The following is a 19726-nucleotide window of genomic DNA, read 5'->3' as shown; positions in this document are numbered from 1 at the left end:
GCCGCTGCACTGTTCTCTGCTTCGGTATTCCTGGACTAAATATGATGGATGTCAGTAATTCAAGCTGATTTATTTACAGGCAAACATTAGCGGTTACACTGAGTATACATTAACAAGGAAAACCAGTTCACATTTACGAATGTGGCTGAGCACGTCCTCGGAGCAGTCCGTCGCTCCGATCGGGCACCTGACGAGATCGGTCCGTGGTCTCTCAAGCCTCAGCTGCCACTGCCCGCTCAGCCGCGCACGTTCTCACCCCCAGCCGCGGGACCATGTGTCCGGGCTGCGTAACTCGCACCGGCGGCGGCCGCCACTCGGACCACCCGAGCCGCCCGCGCCGCCTTTGCCCGACCCAACACTCTCCAATTACTACCTTCTCAAGATGCCGCTAAAGCGGCTCGCTGGGCGATTTATGGCGCTCGCCGGAGCCAGTGCGCGAGAACCCCTGCCGCTCCCTTTTTCGCCGAACAGTGTCCGGCCACCGCCTTCCCAAAGCAGGCGCTCTCTAGAAGCGGCCCGAGTGCGAGCCAACAGCACAACATTGCAATGCAATACATACACAAAAACAGAGTGTACCCCAGTGAAGTCCAACAAGCACGCACTCAAGCAAAAAAAAAAGGATGCACACATGAGCTTCACCTAGCCGAACATTCGCAACGACCTTACACCCCGCACGCAATATCGTTATTGCAATCCTACTGGTTGTAATTCACGATTAACTCAATGTGTTTTCGTGAATGATGTATACACACAAGTGGAAACAATACCACAGAAGGGAAAAATTAACGTAGAAGTGAGGAATTGGTTACATGAAAACACACTTGGGAACATGTGCATGTACTGCAAGGTATGTACATTCCATGTCAAAGCATATATAGTCTCTGCGGGTGACTCCCGGGCTCAGCCCCAAGGGGCCCTGGGGGGAACTACTCTTGCATTTCGTCCCATGCGCACCTTTCCTCAGACACAGAATCGTCTCTCGTGAGACGCGATAACGCATCAGCATTCGCGTGCTCCGTGCTCTTTCTGTGGCTGACGCTGACGTTGTACCGTTGTAGTGCCAGCGCTCAGCGGAGAAGATTCGCGCCCGTGGGGTGCGTCGTTGTTAAGTAGATCAGGGGGCTGTGATCAGACACGATATTTCTCCGGGCGTCCTAGACCCACGTTTCGAATTTACGAAGGACCCAGACTACAGCAAACGCCTCCCTTTCTATTTTTGACCATCCCATCTGAGTGTCGTTAAAGCGATAGCTTGCAAATGATATGGGCCGCTCTTCCCGCGATTCGGTCATTTGAGCCAAGCAAGCGGCAGCGGCCTCTGCGGACGCATCTGTGAAGAGCCAGTACAGCTTAGAGGAATCCGGAGTCGACAACATCACCGCCCTACACCGGGCTTCCTTCAACTGGCTATATGCCCGGTCCGCCTCCATGCCCCAGGGGATTTTATTCGGCATCTTTCTCCCATTCAATTCAGTTAATGGTTTAGCAATTTCCGCGTAATCTCTTACATAATTTCTGTGATATACCAAGAGACCCAAAACGCTCCTGAGCTCGCGCCCTGTTCGTGGTCTCTGTAGCTCCTTGAAGGCCCTAAATTTTTCCGGGTCTGGACCGTGTTGCCCTGAGCCTACGACATGACCCAGGTATATTATATGATGCGCCGCGACCTGCGATTTATGCAGACTGGCTACCAAGCTTGCTTCGCGCATTGGGATTGGAACATGCTCGAGGTGTTCACCCCATGGTGACTCATGGGCAAGGAGCAGAACCTCCTTTCTTCTCTCACCAGGCAGAACTAGCTGCTCATAGACACTGGCGGCAATTTTATCCTTGTGAAAAAGCAGGCCGTAGCGCCTGCTTGCTTTACGTTGTTTCCATGCATCGACCAGGCTCAGATCTACTCTCTGCGCCTCCCGAAAGGCCTGATTTTGCTCTGTTCTACTCGAGTCAAAGCTCGCCTCTCCCTGCGCAACTAAGCCAACTTTGACAGCTTGGTCTACATCTGCGCACGTATCAGGGTCGCCTAAGCTCTCCTCCTCTCCACAAATATCGGAGGTCAAGTCCATGCTCCTTGCCCATAAGTTTGGCAGCGGCGCGCAAGCAGTATAGAAGTTCACTCACCCACACGTTTTGCGCAGATTCTGCGCGCTTCGCCAAGGAGCAAGCAGCCGAGGGACGACTGACTGCCCCGTCTACGTCAAGGAACAGCGTAGCTTCATATTCAAACGCACCGAGATTTCATTTTGTTCGGCATACTGTCAAGATCGCTGATTCAACGGCCCGGCTTCGCCAGCTACCTTGCGCATCGCCGAACAGCCCACCAATCAGCGTGGGAGGCTCGTACCTGCTGCCTCTATAACGAACGGCATTACGGGTGGCAGCGCAGTTTGGCAGCGGTGCGCAAGCAGTATAGAAGTTCGCTCACCCACCCGTTCTGCGCAGGTGAGACTTGAGCGTTGTTGAAGTAACAGTTGTTCCATGGCTGGGCACTGCTGCCAAATTTTGACTGTAGGTGTGCATGTAATCTTTAAGAATGGCTGGCAATTCTAAGGAAATTACGAAGGCTCTTGAAGACTCCAAACGGGAAATGATATTAGGGTTGCGTAGTGTGAAGGACAGTGTTAAATTTTGTAGTGACACGTGTGGCAAAACAAACGCAATCGACGCTGACGTGAATGATCTTCGACAGAAAATTGGTGAGCTGATTAAGATCAATGAAATCCTGCAAAATGAAAACAAGCGCTTAATGCGGAGAGTTGAAGAGCTGGAGCAGTATACCAGGTTAAACAATTTGGAAATAAAATGCATCAAGTCAAACGGAAATCCTGCTGACATAGTCAACAAAATAGGCGACGTTCTTAAAGAACCAGTAGCTAGCCATGACATTGACACGTGTCACCGGATCGCGACGCGCAAGGCAGGCGAGACCAATATTCGCTTTGTTCGGAGAGATAAGCGTCATGCGTTTCTTGCTAAGGCCAGGAAGCAAAAGGTTACAAATTACCAGCTCGGCTTATCTGGGACCGATGGCGTTTATGTGAACGAGCATCTTACGCAGACTAAGAAACAGCTGCTTGGTGCTGCTGTTGCTCGCAAGAAAGAAATGGCATGGAAGTTTGTCTGGACGAGCGGGGGCAAGGTTTTCGCGCGGAAAGATGAACACATGGACGCTGTTAGGATTCAAGATCTGGCTGATCTGGCGAAGATGACTAGATAATAACGCAACTTTTGCAACATGCTCAACATTCCTGACTTATCACGATGCTTTTGCACTTACCTGTACTAGATACAATACTGATCATTTTAATTCTAGCTTTAAAAGTACCAGCAAAATATATTTTCGGCTTTTCATTTAAACATCCGTAGCATGAAAAAGAAGCGCGACGATCTCGATTTATTTCTATGGTCGCTGTCAGTGAAGTTTGATGTTATGCTTTTTTCTGAAATATGGCTCGGCACAGATGGTGACGAGTTTTGTTTCGATGACTATACTTGAAATGGTTTATCAAGGCCCCATCGAAGAGGTGGTGGCCTTGCTGTATATATGTTAAAAAATGTCATTCGCACTCTGCGGTTAACGATGTTACAGTCACAAATCCCAACGTTGAGTGCTTAGCTATATCCTTACAGAATAAAATCATTGTTGTTATGTATAGACTCCCCTCAGGGTAACAAATCAAAATTTTTTGAGTCCTTCGAAAGCATTTTTACATTTTTAAACTCTACTAAACAACCTTTCATTTTAATGGGAGATTTTAAACATAGACTTATTATCAGATGATTGTCATTCAAGGGAATTGCAGAGCCTCATTTCTTCTCACGCATGTATAAAGTATATCACTTTGCCTGCTAGAATAACTTGCAACACGGCCACATTATGAGATCTCAAATGTTCAGCTTCCACACACTGAATGTGGTCTATTCTATTTAGATATTAGTGACCATTTGCCGATATTGTGTTTTATACTTCTCAGATTAAACCGAGTACCAAATGCTGTTACGCATATGACCAGAGCTTTTAATAATTTTGCTCTCAACGAGTTTTGTAAACTAATCCAAGGTACTAACTCGCAATCTGTATACGAAATATCTGAAGTTAATACAGCATATGCTGAGTTTATTGATATTTTCTTAACCCAATATAACGCAGCTTTCCCACAAATAGAAAGAAAAATAATGTTAAGATGTTTAAGAAGCCTTGGATGAACAAATCCCTTTACGCAAGGATAAGAAAGAAAAATAAAATGTATCGTGAGTTTCTCCATAGCAGAGATCTAGCTCTGCCATCTCAATTTAAACAATTTAGAAATAAACTTAACAAAGACATAAAACATGCGAAATCTAATTATTACATAAGCCATTTTTCTCGTATTCAAAATGATAGTCGTAAAGTTTGGCAAGAGGTTAACAACTTAAAAAATAAAACAAAATGCACACAGCTTGGTGAAATAATGGTAAATTAACTGGACGTGAGCTATCAAACGCCCTGAATGACTACTTCATGAATGTTGGTTGACCAAATCTTGTTACGCATACTCCGGTTGATAGTTGTATGGGCCTCACCACTCCATTACTGAATTCTATAGCATTCGCACCAATAACTCCTCAAGAAGTAGCTACATTAATATTTTCTTTAAAGATGAATGTATGCGCTGGATATGACGATAGAAAAGTAATTCCGCTGAAGTATGCTGGCACCGTTATATGCGATGTCTTGTCATACATCATAAACCTTATGTTGTCAACAGGTGTTTTTCCGGACAAATTTAAATTGGCCCGAGTGATTCCAATATATAAAGGTGATGAATTAAATAAACTGCCTAATTACCGACCTATTTCGGTATTACCTGTTCTATCAAAAATTTTTGAAAGCCTTATTAATTCAAGGATATCCAATTTTCTCCATAAATGCAATGTCATTGCTGATCTACAGTATGGGTTTATAAAAAGTAGGTCCACGGAACAAGCGCTGTTGTTAAAGACAAAATAATAGATAACAAAATGTAAAAAATATACGCTTGGTCTGTTTTTAGATTTTCGTAAGGCGTTTGATTGCATACATCATGATACTCTCCTTAAGAAGCTTTGTGACTACGTCGTTCGCGGTTTGTGCTGAACCTGTTGAAAGGTTACCTGAGTAATAGGTCCCAATACGTACGAACAAATAACATCGCCTCCAATAAACAGACAACAATGCATGGTGTCCCGCAGGGATCAATACTAGGGCCTTATTATTCATTACATATATCAATGACCTAGCCTATATATATAATTATCCAGATCTGGTACTGTACGCTGACGACACAAATGTTTTCTTTTCCTCCCGCTCATTACCCGCCCTCCAAAGTATGGTTAACACTTATTTACTGAAGCTTTGTGATTGCCTACACATAAATAAGCTTAGTTTAAATGTAAATAAAACAAAATATATTCTTTTCAAGCCTATCAACACGATGGAACATTATTCTATAGAGATTTATTATGATAATACAAAAATCAGCCAGGTTTCTTCTCAAAATATCATCCGCGTGTGCTTTAATGAAGATCTTTCTTCATTAAACCCACTTACCCAGTTCCACCGCCTGGCTCGAAGGACTTTCCCACCCCCGTGCCCGGGGCTGAGCCGAGCGGAGGCGGTGCTGTTCAGACAATTACAAACTGGTTCTTTACCCACCCCAGTATTAATGACTCATCTATACCCTAAATTATATGTGAGTGATGTGTGCCGCGTGTGCCAGCGGGAGAGAGCCACCCTGACGCACATCCTATGGGATTGCACCAAGTTTTCCAGTGAGGCTTCGACAAGTACAACGATTCCTCCGCGACTCGCGGCTGCGGCGGAATGCTACGACCACGAAAGCCAAGCCTGGGCCGTCCAGCAGGTCTCGGCGGCTCTTGAAAGACAAAGGCCGAGCGAAACCGACGGAACGTTGCCCCCCAGGGCGACCAACCGCGGGAGTAACACACGCTGGAGTTGAGTAGAGACCACCCGTTGAGAAGACGTCAGGGCCCGCGTCACGGCGCCATGTCGGTGTCGTTCTGCAGGCGACTACATGAAGTTGTCTCTCTCTCTCTCTCTCTCTTGGTCTGTTCATATCTAAAAACTTGCTTCTGCACTAAGCAAAATTGTTGGTCAGCTCTTTAGGATTTCTAAACTCTTATTTGTTTGGTTAAAGGTGTCCATGTATAACACTGTTTTTCTCAATACTGTCATATTGTAATCTTGTACAGGGTACGACTACGTCTTCAAATTACCATAAACTACTACTGCTACAAAAAAGAGCCTTGCGTGCTATTGAGGGGTATTGCGGCACACGACATAAATTATGTACACAACCCTTGTTTGTTGAACATAGCATACTACAAGCTGAACAAGTGTATTATTTACGGCGAGATGGCGCAGAACGTGTAATGGCGTATGCGAGTCGTAGTCTGACAAAAGCAGAAGCTAATTATTCAACGACCGAAAAAGAATGCTTAGCAGTCGTGTGGGCCATCAGCAAGTTCCAACCCTACTTATACGGCCAGCCATTTCGAGTGATCAGTGATCACCACTCGCTCTGCTCACTTTCCAATCTACGAGACCCGTCAGGTCGCCTCACTCGTTGGAGCCTCCGCCTCCAGGAATGCTACATAACTGTTGTCCACAGGTACGGCCATAAGCATAGCGACGCTGACTGCTTGTCATGTTTTCCTATTCCCTTGACATCCTCCGACTTGGAGCTAGATTTGCCGTTTCTTGGTGTCGTCGACGTGGTGCGCATGGCTGACTAACAACGTGCAGACTCTTCGCTGCTTCCAGTCATCCGATATCTCGAGGGAGCTGACGTTGTTGTCCCACGCCCATTGACATCGTACTGCCTGCGACACGATGTCCTGTACAAGCAAAATCTCGAGAACAGCCAGGAAACGTTCCTTTTCATCGTCCCGATGGCACTGCGCGAGGAAGTTTTACAGGCGTGTCACGACCATCCCTGTGCCGGCCACTTAGGCTTCGCGAGGGCATTAGCGCGCATACGGCAAAAATACTATTGGCCAAACCTATTTTCGTCGGTTCAGCGCTAAGTGCGAACGTGCCGTGACTGTCAGAGGCGTCAAGTTCCACCCGTCGAGCCTGCCGGCCTCCTTCAGCCTTTGGATCCGCCTCCAGCGCCGTTCCAGCAAGTGCGAATGGACCTTCTTGGGCCGATCCCCACGTCATCCTTGCAAAATGAGTGGATAATCGTGGCAACTGTCTATATAGCTCGCTATGCGGAGACGAAAGCTGTGCTACGGGGAACTGCTGCTGAAGTCGCCCGCTTCTTCGTCCACAACATCGTGCTTCGTCACGGTGCACCCGCTGTCCTCATTACGGACCGCGGTGCAGCGTTTACAGCGGAGTGTTTGCAACAAGTCCTCACACTGACGCACACCGACCACCCAAAGACCACAGCCTATCATCCCCAAACTAACGTCTTAACAGAACGCCTAAACAGAACATTAGTCGACATGCTCTCCATCTACGTTGATGTGGAACACAAACATGGGATGAAATTTTGCCATACGTCACGTTTGCTTACAATACCGCTGTGCAGGAGACCACCGAGTTTACACCATTCGAGCTTGTTTACGGACGTCGCGTTACAACCCCCTTAGACGCCATGCTCCTGGTAGACCACGGAGCCACAAGGAATGACACCACTGAAGATTTCGTCGAGAAAGCCGAGGAAGGTCGCCAGCTTGCTCGCATTCGCATCCGCACACAGCAGAATACCAACGCCTACCGTTACAACGGGACCCGACGGAATGTCCAGTACTAATCAGGCGACCGCGTTTGGGTGTGGACACCTATCCGACACCGTGGGCTCTCAGAGAAATTGCTGGGCCCCTATTTCGGCCCCTATGAAGTTGTACGCCGCCTCAGTGATGTGAACTACGAGGTGGTGCCCCAAAGCTCTGATCCTGGTTCGAACCGACGCCGTCCCCATGCTGAAATCGTCCACGTAGTACGGATGAAGCCGTACTACGCACGCGAGGGATAAGCAACCTTAACAAACCGCTTCAACATTGTGTACATTCCCGTGTGTTTTTTTTTGCCTTTTCATGCTGGCACCCTTGCCCATAGTGCGCGCCCGCGGCCCTTGAAGCGACCGGTCCGGTCGCTTTTGAGAGGGGAGCAATGACGCAAAATAAGTTTGCACGTGATGACACGGAACCCTTAAGGCGAGAACGACGAAGTTCGTGGTTGCGCGCGCGCTCTCCGAAGACCATCCATCGCAAAAAGGCACACGTTTCTGTGCCAGTCTGTCGGTGGAAAACTGTTTTAGTTGTAATAGCTGGGTGAGAATATCAAGTTAGTCCGCTTCACGAAAATGATCTAGCGGGGGCAGGATACAAATATCTGATTTGTGCGCTTAGGTATGAATTTGTAAACATCATGCTTTCTTTTTAACTAGGTAGCTTTCTTGCAATTCTTGTAAAAATCGCATGCTCAAAATAAAATTGTCTTTCTCAATTCGCTACAAGTTATTCTTCTCTCGTAATTGCAACTAGTTTCATTCAAGTCACTTCAGTGCTTGTGCAATAAAATCGTTTCCGCGTTTTCAGGCGGTGTCAAAGTTGGCAACGCCAAGCTGCGCACGCGGACCCGTCGCACATGCAGCTCCCACCTCAGCGTTTCAGAAGTTCCTGGCAGCATAAGCCAGCATTTCTAGAGCTCCTCTTCGACCGCCCGCGGAAGCTTTGGGACGACAGAAACTCTCGCTGAAGGTCGAAGACGCGATACAGCTAGCTCCAACTTGCAGTGGTTCGTGAGAACAGTGAGTATGCTGCATAGCGTTCTGCGAATTGCCTACGGCGATGTCAGCTCCGACTTCCTTCCCTACCTTGCCCACAATACAGAAGGTTTTCTGCGGGAGGCGGCGCGAAGAGGCCACGGTTTATTCGGGCGCCCCAGCCATAATGACGCGGGAACTCCGGAACGGCTGACGCCGCGGCCTCTCAAGTCGAGCGTGCTAGCGTGTTCTATTCTCGCGCTGCCCGCACGTGAGCCCATCTTCTCCTTCGCCCCGATACCCCAAAACATATAACCGGAATAAAGCAAAGCGAAAAGCACGCACACTACATGTTAGAACAATGTATGAAAATGATCCCACTACAACACAACATACACGGACACAGCCCCGTATGCGGACGTACACGCGTATGCCAGCGTCGCACAAAAGAAAATCGAGGTACGCAGTGGCACTCGGCTACACGAAAGCCTAGCAACTATTTACGGCATCCGTGAGGGCAAGTACTCCGGCGGCTGCCGAAATTTGAGCCGTGGCAACGGCCGTAGCTCACATGAGAAACGCAGGCAAAAGAGCGTGACGATAATTACATACCCACAAGGAGCTTGTCGCCTGTATCTCAGGCGCCACGTTACCCATACAAGTCGCTCAATAATACCGACGAAATTCGCCCATCATCACCAGATCGTATGGTGTCGAAGTCACACTGGCCTTGAGGGGAAGGAAATGGTCGATTCGCCAGCCCGAGGGACCATTAAAGGCCAATCCGAATGACGGACCAAGTCTGCGGGCCGATTGGTCACGTGATGCGGTGTCACGGCCCGCCGCGGTCCGGTTCGGCCATTCGGCGCAGAGCACATCCGCACGACGGACCGCCATAGCAGACGGCAGAGCTTGCCAACCAGCTACACTAACGCTTGTTCGCGTTATCATTGTAATCACTCCGACTCGAATCCCACAAAGCCGGGAACTGCTCAACGAGGGATACAAAATAAAAAAAACCTCCTCGTCTTTCCAAGAGGACATGGTGTTTAAAAAATATGTCTGCATGCACGCATGTGGATGCTGCATGCAATATAGGCGGAACGGCGGACCTGAAATGACTGGCTTTTCATGAGCCGAAAACTAGATTGGATTTGGCTGACGACACTCTGTTGCAGCACAACATTCGTTGGCTACGCCAATATCACTGCGGCTTGCATGCGGTCTGCCGCCGAAACGGAAGCGGGAAAAGCCTCGGCGATTTGTTGGACCGCTAGGGCCGCGGCCTTGCGCGGGCCAACGGCGGTCCGCACGAACTGGTGACGTCCTGTGACGTGATGCGTGGACCGTGGTCCGAGAGAGCAATGTGGTCCGTCGTGCGGATTGGCCTTAACCGGGTCGACTCGGCAGGAACGGTCCCGAGAAGCCACCGAAATAACCCTAATCCAAGGAATTCCCGAGGTATTCTCGCTCATCAGCTTGCAACAAGAGAAAAATACCCGCCCCCTCACCCACTACTCAGTGGAGAGGAAGCCGCCAGCTGGCTCAAAATTGAGACCGGGCACGTTCCCATTCGCTACAGGCCCGACTGCCCTTGGTCAGGCGGCCTGCCAACACTACAATACATTACACGGGATTGTGAATCACACCCGTTCGATGAAACACACCACACAATGAAGCAATGGGAGGCACAGCTAACCAGCTCAGACGTGGCAGTACAACAGACCTTCATAAGACAGGTCAAGCGGACGGCCGAGGCCAGTGGGGCCATGGGCGAAAGGAGCTGCGACCATTGCACGTAAATCTTTTCAGGCTATAAAAGTTTCTCTCTGTCTCTTTCGCCTGCTTTGGAGCAGAGTGCATCAATCTCCTCTTCGCCCTCGGCTTCGCACAGAGTGGAGACCACCGCGGTGTCTATTAGGCCACTGGGCACGCGAATGGCGGATTCACAGGAGCGCTGGCAACGCGACCTTACGCATTCCGCCAAAAAGGTATACTACGGCGTTCGCGTTCTCAACGCGAATGGACTTTGGAGGTGATAGTCGCGCCGCTAAATTTCATTTCTTCACTCAATCTATTCCTATGGCGATGATAGTGCCTTGTTCTTCTGCTCGTTGTCTTATTTGATAAGTCGCTACGTATTATGGGGTTGTTCGGCAATTAGTTTTCAATAACAGAAACCTTAGCTATCGGCTTGCAAGCTGATTGCAAAGTGATGGTATTGCTACGAGGCGCTACAGGAGCGAACGATAATGGGAGGACTCACGAAGACGACGATCGCCAGTTGTTAAGCATACCAGTTACAAGCATACCAAGTTATACCAAAGAAAGCTGACAAAATGCTTGCCCGTGATATCACCGAACCTTCTTCAAGTCCAAGGGCATCTGCTGTCGTGCCCGCTGGAAAGAACAAACCCTGGCACTTCTGTATCGAATACCGGATTCTTAACCAAGTAAAAGAAAAGGTGCGCTTGACGGTCTCAGTGGTTCCAAGTATTTTTATTCGATAGACCTTCTTTCCGGGTATTGACCATTAAAGATCAAACATTAATTAATTAATTCATTCATTCATTCAGCTTAATAAGGTGATGCCATTCAGGCTATGCAATGACTCCCGCCACATTCGAACAAATGTTGGACGCCCTCCTTCACGGCTTTAAGTGGTCAATGTGCTTGTGCTAACTCGATGATGTCATTGTCTTTTCGCCGACTTTTGACACACACCTCTAGCATCTGTCGACAGTACTTGCAGTGTTCCGCAAGGCGAGACTTGAGTTCAATTCGACAAAATGTCACTTTGGCTGCCGGCAAATAAATGCGCTCGGATACCATGTTGACTCTTCGAGTGTTCAGCCCGATTTGGAGAAAGTTCGCGCGGTCAAGCATTTCTCTGGGCCCACCTACGTTCGAAGCTTTGTAGGCCTTTGCTGCAACTTCTGCAGATTCGTGCGAAATTTTCCTGACATCACACGCCCTCTAACGGAACCTTTTAATAAAAACGCAATATTTTCCTGGGGTCCTGACCAAGCTAGTGCATTTACTGAGCTAACGAAGCGACTCACGCCGCCACCGATTCTCGTCCACTTTGACGTGTCCTCCCCAACGGACGTTCGCACCGACGCCAGCGACAACGGTATCGGCGCTGTTTTGGCACAACGACAGCACGGTTGCGACCATGTTATGTGAAACCTGGCCGTTCTCTCTGACCAGCCGAGCTCAATTACTCGATCACTGAACGTGAATGCCTCGACCTCATTCGGGTAGTAGGTAAATTTCGCCCCTACCTCTACGGACGCCCTTTGACAGTTATCACTGATCACCATGCCATATCCTGGCTTTCGTCTTTAATAGATCTTGCTGGACGTCTCGGTCGATGGGTTCTATGGCTCCAAAAGTACTCTTACACAATGGTGTATAAGATAGACCGACTCCATGAGGAGGCTCATTACTTTTCACGCCATCCCGTAGACCTATCCGACCAGCCTGAGACGGCCGAGTCAACTTGCGTCCTCGCGCTGAGCGCGTGTGGTGACATCGCCGATGAGAAACGACGCGACCCTTACCTGCGAGCCATCATTCTCAGCCTGACGGACCAGCGAACTTCACCCTCTTTGCGTATGTTTGCGCTGCAAGATGGCATATTGTACCATTACAACATGCACCCTTATGGTCCTGAACTGCTATTGGTCGTTCCCAAGCATATGCGCTAGACTGTGCTCGCACAGTTGCATGATGTCCCAACCGCTGGTCATCTGGGACTCTCAAAGATATATGACCAAGTTCGGCGTTGTTTCTTCTGACCAGGTATTTGCCGTGCCGTTTCTTGTTACGTCGTTTCCTGTAAATGTTGTCAGCGCCGCAAAAAAAAAAAAAAGCAGCTGCCCTACCAGCTGGCTGTCTTCAGCCCATTGAAATACCATCTTCGCCATTCATTCGAGTTGGACTTCATCTCTTTGGCCCTTTTCGTCTATCGCTTAGTGGGAACAAGGTGATAGCAGTTGTTACGGACTACACCACCCGGTATGCCATCACGCGGGCTGTCCCTACCAGTGGTGTAACCGATGTCGCCGACTTCCTTCTCGATGCAGTGATACATCACCACGGTGCTCTCCGACAACTCCTTACCGACCGGGTCGCTACTTTTTCTTACAGGTTGTCCATGACATCTCGCACACCTGCGCTACAAGGCACAAGTTTACAATGGCGTATCAGCCTCAGAGCAACGGCTTCACCGAGGTGCTCAATAGAATTATCACAAAAGCGCTTTCTATGTACGTCCCGACCGACCACCGTGACTGGGATGCTGCTGTGCCGTTCGTCACATTGGTCTACAATACGTACCATCATGACTCTGCTGGCTTCCCTCCATTTTTCTTATATTGACGAGACCATATACCGTTTTACATGATCCTCCCAGCCATTCTCGATACAGCGTCAGAATATGCCTGAAATGCCATATCTAGAGCGGCCGAGGCACGCGAGATTGCATGCCTGCGTCTACGCACTTCGCAAGAAAAGCAACGACGCATATATGACACTTGCCACCGCGATCCCCACTTTTACTCTGGTGACATCGTGCTTCTTTGGTAACCAGCACGGTGAATTCGTCGTTGTGAGACGCTGATTTCACCCTACTCAAGCCCATACCGTGTCTTGCGTCAAGTGACAGACTTGAACTACGAGTTACAACCTCTCGATACCTCCACACCGCGTTCCTCCTCTGATATGGTTCACGTTGCCCGGTTGAAGCGATATCACTCGAACACACCGAATGCCGGGACAGCGCCTTCACCGCCGTGGGTCATGCTACGAGGCACTGCAGGTGCGAACGAAGATGAGGGGACTGACGAAGACTACGATCGCCCACAGTCATGCGCACGGGCTCCATCTTGTATGCCGGTCTTCTGCCCTTCGTATGTATCGTGTAAATATACTATCGAGTGTATTTTCTCCCGGTAACAATATTATTCGTTTATTTCCGTCGGAGAACTGGCGAAAGTGTGTGCAAACTGAACCAGGCAGCAACACTTCGGATTTGCTTCAGGTGACTATGGAGTCCCAAATGGAGTCCTAAGGTTACGGGAGTCCTGATATTGTGATAGGGCTTCCTTGTGAGGCGTAGAGGTGTCGAACCTATATTATACCTGAGCATGGGCGCCAGCGTGCGCAGGCTGTTGACGCTGCCCAAGTGTTGTCCCACTCGGCAGGCGATGCGCCGTTGGCAGTCCGGGGGCAGTTGGCTCACCTCCTGCTGCCGCTCGAGTACGTACTGGGCCATGTCGCGCCGCTGACGTCCAGCTCGGAGGAGCTGCGGAAAGCATGGCTGGGTTGCACAATTCGCCACTACAGCAAGCAGAATAGTCGAACTCGAAACGCTCACAGTGGCATGAAGAAATGTCACCAAAAAGCGCGACTACGTTAGATAAAGAAAACGTTTTATACTATTCAAATGATGCGATTTTACCTGCCCTACCGTTAAAACAATGCCAACATCACATAACTTATTTTTTCCGGCACCAGAATTATTATAGTATACGTGTAGACCTGTTCCTTGAAGAACGAAATATTTTGCAACCTGCAAAGCAAGAGCACATGTGCTCTTTCTCTGATGAAATTCAACATTTAATATTTGCATTTCGTGTGTCAAATGTTTCTGTATATATAACTGAAACGATTATAGCTTGTATTGTATTATCTACAATGTACGTAATTTCTATGCCGCTTTCCTGCTACTTTAAATTTTTTGTATATCAATGCTAGGTAAAACTGACTATAGATGTTGTGTGGCTGTACCTATGAAAATTACCTATATGTAGGTATGGTATTGTTAAATTTTTGTAATATTTGTTATATTCTTTATCGTCCTCATGTCAAATTAAGTATGTTAGACAATGTTTATTGTCTGCTGTTTGTCGCTGCCAGTAAAAAAGAGGTGCGTACTATGTCATATCATATTGGCTTTTTGTCTTTTGTCCTCAACATCAGTGGTGTAGAAAATAAGGGAATTGAATGAAACAATTTGTATAATATGAGTACAAGTAGTCGCTCGTAACTTCACCTGCGGCGCTATAATGCAAAGCTATTGCAATTTTTTCTATTCAAATTCTGCAGTCAGCGCTGCACGATCTGACCTAAATTTTCGGGCAACCTTAACGTCGCCTGTCTGTCAGGCCAGGTCGCGAAAACCGTTAAAACGCCCCGTCTCATATGACATGTGCTGACCGATAATGCATGACTTGACCAAACAAAGCAAAAATAATTTTTTGTGGGTCGACACGTTTTGGCATTAGCCCTCTGCTAATGGTCAAACGTGCACATCGCTTCTCTGTCACTCGACATTGTAAAACCGTGTCAACACACCGTGTTAAAATGGCCTAAACGCGTTAAAGGCGCAATAACATGCCGAACAAAGCAATGTTTTTAATAACCAGGCACTGCCCGATTCCGAAAGGAATAGAAGCTAGCTTCCCGCCCACCGCTCTGGTACTGGCAACTCGGAGCTTTCGGGGAGAATGGACTTGCGTATAATAAACATTTTTGCATGACATGATAAGGTTATCGAGCCTTTTCTGTACATACACGGCATCGTTCAGCCAACTCATCTTTGCCGAGGATGTGTTTTAGCAGCATATTTACCCTTCCGTTGCACGCCGCCGCGATCTTCGACCACCCACCGCAACGTGTGTAAAGGGAAGGGGACAAATCGCAGGCGCCCGCACCACCCTCCTCACCCAGTTATCTATTTTCACTGCGCTGGCTCGGCCCATGGTAACCATCTCTATTTCAGCGTGTTCCTCGACTCGTGTCAGCCAATTAGATCAGAAAAACTGCTATATGTAGGCACTGCTGTTCGCTTTGAAAGAAAAAAGTGATCTCCTATAAAAAAGGAACGCGTTTGATTGGGCTACGGGTGTCCGACCGATGCTTGCGTCAGTGTGGTTACGTGAATTTGAAGTCAGAAGATTGGAATACACACTAATTGGAACAGCTTTACGTTAGAGGGCCCCTGAAATCTGTAGTTTGTCTCCATTTATAAGCTAATATTTAAGATGTGCAGTGGTATTGAAGGTGCAGATTGTTATTGACAGTCCCTTGGACTGGCGGTATGCGATTCTGTGTCTAATGGGGGACTCCTCTCCTACACTCATCTGACAGGGACATTTGTGCTGCCTTACCTTGAGCGAGCCGTCGCTGCTCCGTCGGCTGCCAGTGGACCCGAAGAGCACTTTGAAGGCCATATCAGTGAAGTAGTTGACGACGACGCGTGCCATTTTGACAAATACCTTGTCCCACTCGGCCGCCTCGAATACCCTCAGCAGGCTGGAGAAGACCCGACCTTCAGGCTGCGCCGTGCGATGCTGCGGACTCAGCTCGTCCAGCGGCCATGCGGGTAGCACCGACGACGCGGCTGCTGCGACACATCATTTGCACATCGGCACAGGCCAACACCGAGCATTTAAATCTATGCTTTCTCTCTCTCTAGATGTTTATATTCAAAGCGACCCGTGTGCATAGTCAAGCCCCGTACAAAATGAGAAAAAGGAAGCAAAATGCAACTGTATGCAAAATGGCATCTCAGTTACTTCGCAAAAGAGGCTAAGCGCACATCGATTGGTAATTTTTACAGAGCAATGAGCTTATGACAAAATTCTAAGGCACGCATCACACAAGTCCTCCGGAGGAGGGGCAGGACTACGGCGGTGATATCGAATTGTGAAGATATAGGACGGCCGAACTTTGCGTGCGGATAAATATTTAATACTGCAAGACTGCAGTTATACTTCTCATAGCAAGTACACATCAAGACAAGGAAGAGCTGCCAACGTTCAAAGGCCCTCAAAGATTTGCAAATACAATGCCAGCTTCGCCATAATCTTGTTCATTAACAACGGGCTTTGTAATCCTACCCGATAACGTTGAAGGGCATTACTAGTGTCTACGTCGGGTCTGCTAAATCTATGCCAAATTGGACTTCGACAATTGGGCTCCCGTGCCCCGAGGGTTATTTGCAAATACGTTTACAAAAGCGTAACGCTGACTCCCAGAGAGGGACGTCACCAAAAGACGTCACCTGAGTGCGTCCATCCTTGCTGCGAAGCTTTTCCCTAAAATTTTTGAAACGCGTACTATAACACTTTTTTGAACACGCCAAGGAAACATTCGTGACTCTGTAGGCGATACTGTCATCAATAAGATGCAAGCATTATTATGCTGCATGCAACAGCTAGGGAGCGACCCCTAGCCTAGTGGGCCACAATACATCGCTTGCTCTCCTATGTGGCTCTCGAGGCCTCTCGCTATTTTGGCGCTGTCAATGACGTCACAACTAGTACGTCAACCAGTAGGCAATTTTTCACCTACAGTTTCTCACTACAATCATCATCATTATCATGAGCCTACTTTATGGCCACTGCAGGACGAAGGCCTCTCCCTGCGACCTTCAATTCGCCCTGTCTTCCGCCAACCGATTCCAATTAGCACCCGCAAATTTCCTAATTTCGTCACACCGCCTAGTCTTCTGCCGTCCTATGCTACGCTTCTCTTCTCTTTGTACCCATTCTGTCACCCTGATGGTCCAACGGTTATCTAATCTGCGCATTACATGACCTGCCCAGCGCTATTTCTTTCTTCTAATGTCAATTAGAATATCGTCTATACCCGTTTGCTCTCTGATGCAAACCGCTCTCTTTATGTCTCTTAAAGTTATGCCTAGCATTCTTAGTTCCACCGCTCTTTACGCGGTCCTTAACTTCTTCTCAAGCTACTTTGCCAGCCTCCAAGTCTCCGCCCCATGTCAACACAGGTACAATGCTCTGATTGTATACCTTTTTTTTCAATGATAACGGTAAGCTTCCAGTCAGGAGCTCACAATCTCGCCGTATGCGATCCAACCCAATTTTTTTTCTGTTAATTTCCTTCTCATGGTCAGGGTACTCTGTGATTATTTAGCTTAGGTAAACGTACTCCTTCACAGACTCTAATGGCTGACTTGCGATCCTGAACTCTTGTTCTCTTGCCCGGTTGTTCGTCATTATCTTTGTTTTCTGCGTATTATTACTCAAGCCCACTCTTACACTCTCACTGTTAATGTCTTCAATCACTCTTAACTCGCCTCAGTGCTGCTGAATAGAACAATGTCGTCGGCAAACTGAAGATTTCTGAGGTATTCGCCATCGATTCTTATTCCTAAAGCTTCCCAGTTTAATAGCTTGAATACTTCTTCCAAGCACGCAGTGAATAGCATTGGAGAGATTGCGTCTCCTTGTCTGACCCCTTTCTTTATCTTTCTACTTGTCTTGTGTAGAACAAAGGTGGCTGTGGAATCTGTAGATATTTTCCAGGGTATTTACGTAAGCAGTCTACTCCTTGATTACGCACTGCCTCGATGATTACTGGTATATATACTGAATCAAATGCTTTTTTGTAATCTATGGAAGCCATATAGAGAGGCCTATTGTACTCTGCGGATTTCTCGATAATCTGATTAATGACATGGATGTGATCCATTGTAGAGTATCCCTTCCTGAAGCAAGTCTGTTCCCTTGGATGATTAAAGTCCAGTGTTGCCCTTATTCTATTGGAGATCATTTTGGTAAATATTTTATATAATATCGGGAGTAAGCTAATGGGCCTTTAATTTTTCAGTTCTTTAACGACTCCATCTTTGTGGATTAGTATAATGTTTTCATCCTTCCAGTTTTCTGGGACCCTTGCAGTCGATAGACACTTTGTTTAGAGAGCCGCCAGTTTTTCTAGCATTAGGTCTCCTCCTTGTTTGATTAAATTGACTGCTATTCTATCTTCTGCCGCTTTCCCCAGTTTCATGTCGTTCAATGCCCTTCTGATCTCATTTCTAGCTATAGGAGGAGTCTATGTATTCTGTTCATTATTGTTCAGAATGGAGTACTACTTAGTCTTCTGGGTACTATACAGGTCTATATAGAATTCTTCCGCTACTTTTATTACACCTTCGAGATTGCTGATGATTTTAGCCTGCTTATGTTTCAGTGCATACATCTTGGTTTGTCCAATGTCAAGTTTTCTTCTGAGTGATTTGAGGCTGTGTCCATTTCTTAGGGCCTCTTCAGTCTGTCTCACGTTATAATTTTGAATATCACTTATTTTCGCCATGTTGCTCAGTTTTGACAGTTCCGCGAATTCTATTGTATCTCTTGAGTTGTGCACTTTCATTCTTCATCGTTTCTTTATTAGGTCCTTTGCTACTTGGAAGAGCTTGCCTACTGGTTGCCTTCGTGCCTTGGCTCTCACTTCAATTGCTGCCTCTAAGCCAGCCTCGTTACGGTTTGATTCATTACCTCTATGTCATCATCATCATCTCTCTGTTCTAAGGATGCATATTTGTTTTCAAGTATCAGTCCGAAATTGTCTGCTTTTACCTTTAGTGCCTCTAACTTGACCTGTTTCTTCACCAATTTTACTCCTTCTCTGCTTAAATTGAGTTGAATCCTAGCCCTCACTAACCTATGATCACTGCACTTTATGCTACCTATAACTTCTACATGCTGCACTATGCTGGGATCAGCAGAAAGTATGAAATCAATTTCATTTCTTGTTTCACCATTAGGGCTTTTTCAGGTGTACTCTCTGTTGCTACGTTTCCTGAAGAAGGTGTTTATTATTGTCAGCTTATTCCTTTCTGCCAATTCTACCAGCATCTCTCCACTAGCGTTTCTACAATCGACGCCGTAGTTGCCAATTGCCTGTTCACCCGCCTGCGTTTTCCCCATTTTTGTATGGAAGTCACGCATGACTACTGTATAACGAGCTTGCACGTTTCTCATTGCTACTTCAACATCTTCATTAAACTCATCTACTTCCTCATTGTCGTGACTAGATGATGGCGCGCCCTGACTGGATGTGGGAGTGGCTTGTAATACCTTTAATCAATAGCTCTTACTAAGTTTCATTACGACAACGGCTGCCTCTCTGTAATGCTGTAGAATTCTTCAATG

The 19726-nt window shown here is 47.4% G+C and overlaps 1 protein-coding gene across 2 annotated transcripts in view; it reads right to left on the bottom strand.

Annotated features, from left to right (window-relative positions):
- The window catches only part of LOC135913369 (uncharacterized), a 169196-nt gene that overhangs the window by 40917 nt on the left and 108553 nt on the right, over positions 1 to 19726 (bottom strand). The window contains exons 2-3 of one of the 2 annotated variants that reach the window (XM_065445966.1): positions 15929 to 16164; positions 13898 to 14061 (exon numbers count right to left, since the gene is read on the bottom strand). In XM_065445966.1, the coding sequence (XP_065302038.1) occupies positions 13898 to 14061; positions 15929 to 16164 (400 nt within the window). The remainder of the gene's footprint in view (positions 1 to 13897; positions 14062 to 15928; positions 16165 to 19726) is intronic. The other variant, XM_065445967.1, reaches the window with a different exon arrangement.

Source organism: Dermacentor albipictus, chromosome 1 (assembly GCF_038994185.2).
Source record: "Dermacentor albipictus isolate Rhodes 1998 colony chromosome 1, USDA_Dalb.pri_finalv2, whole genome shotgun sequence".
NCBI lineage: Eukaryota > Metazoa > Arthropoda > Arachnida > Ixodida > Ixodidae > Dermacentor > Dermacentor albipictus.
The sequence above is the reverse complement of the archived record's forward strand: the minus strand, read 5'-3'. Positions and strand labels throughout refer to the sequence as shown.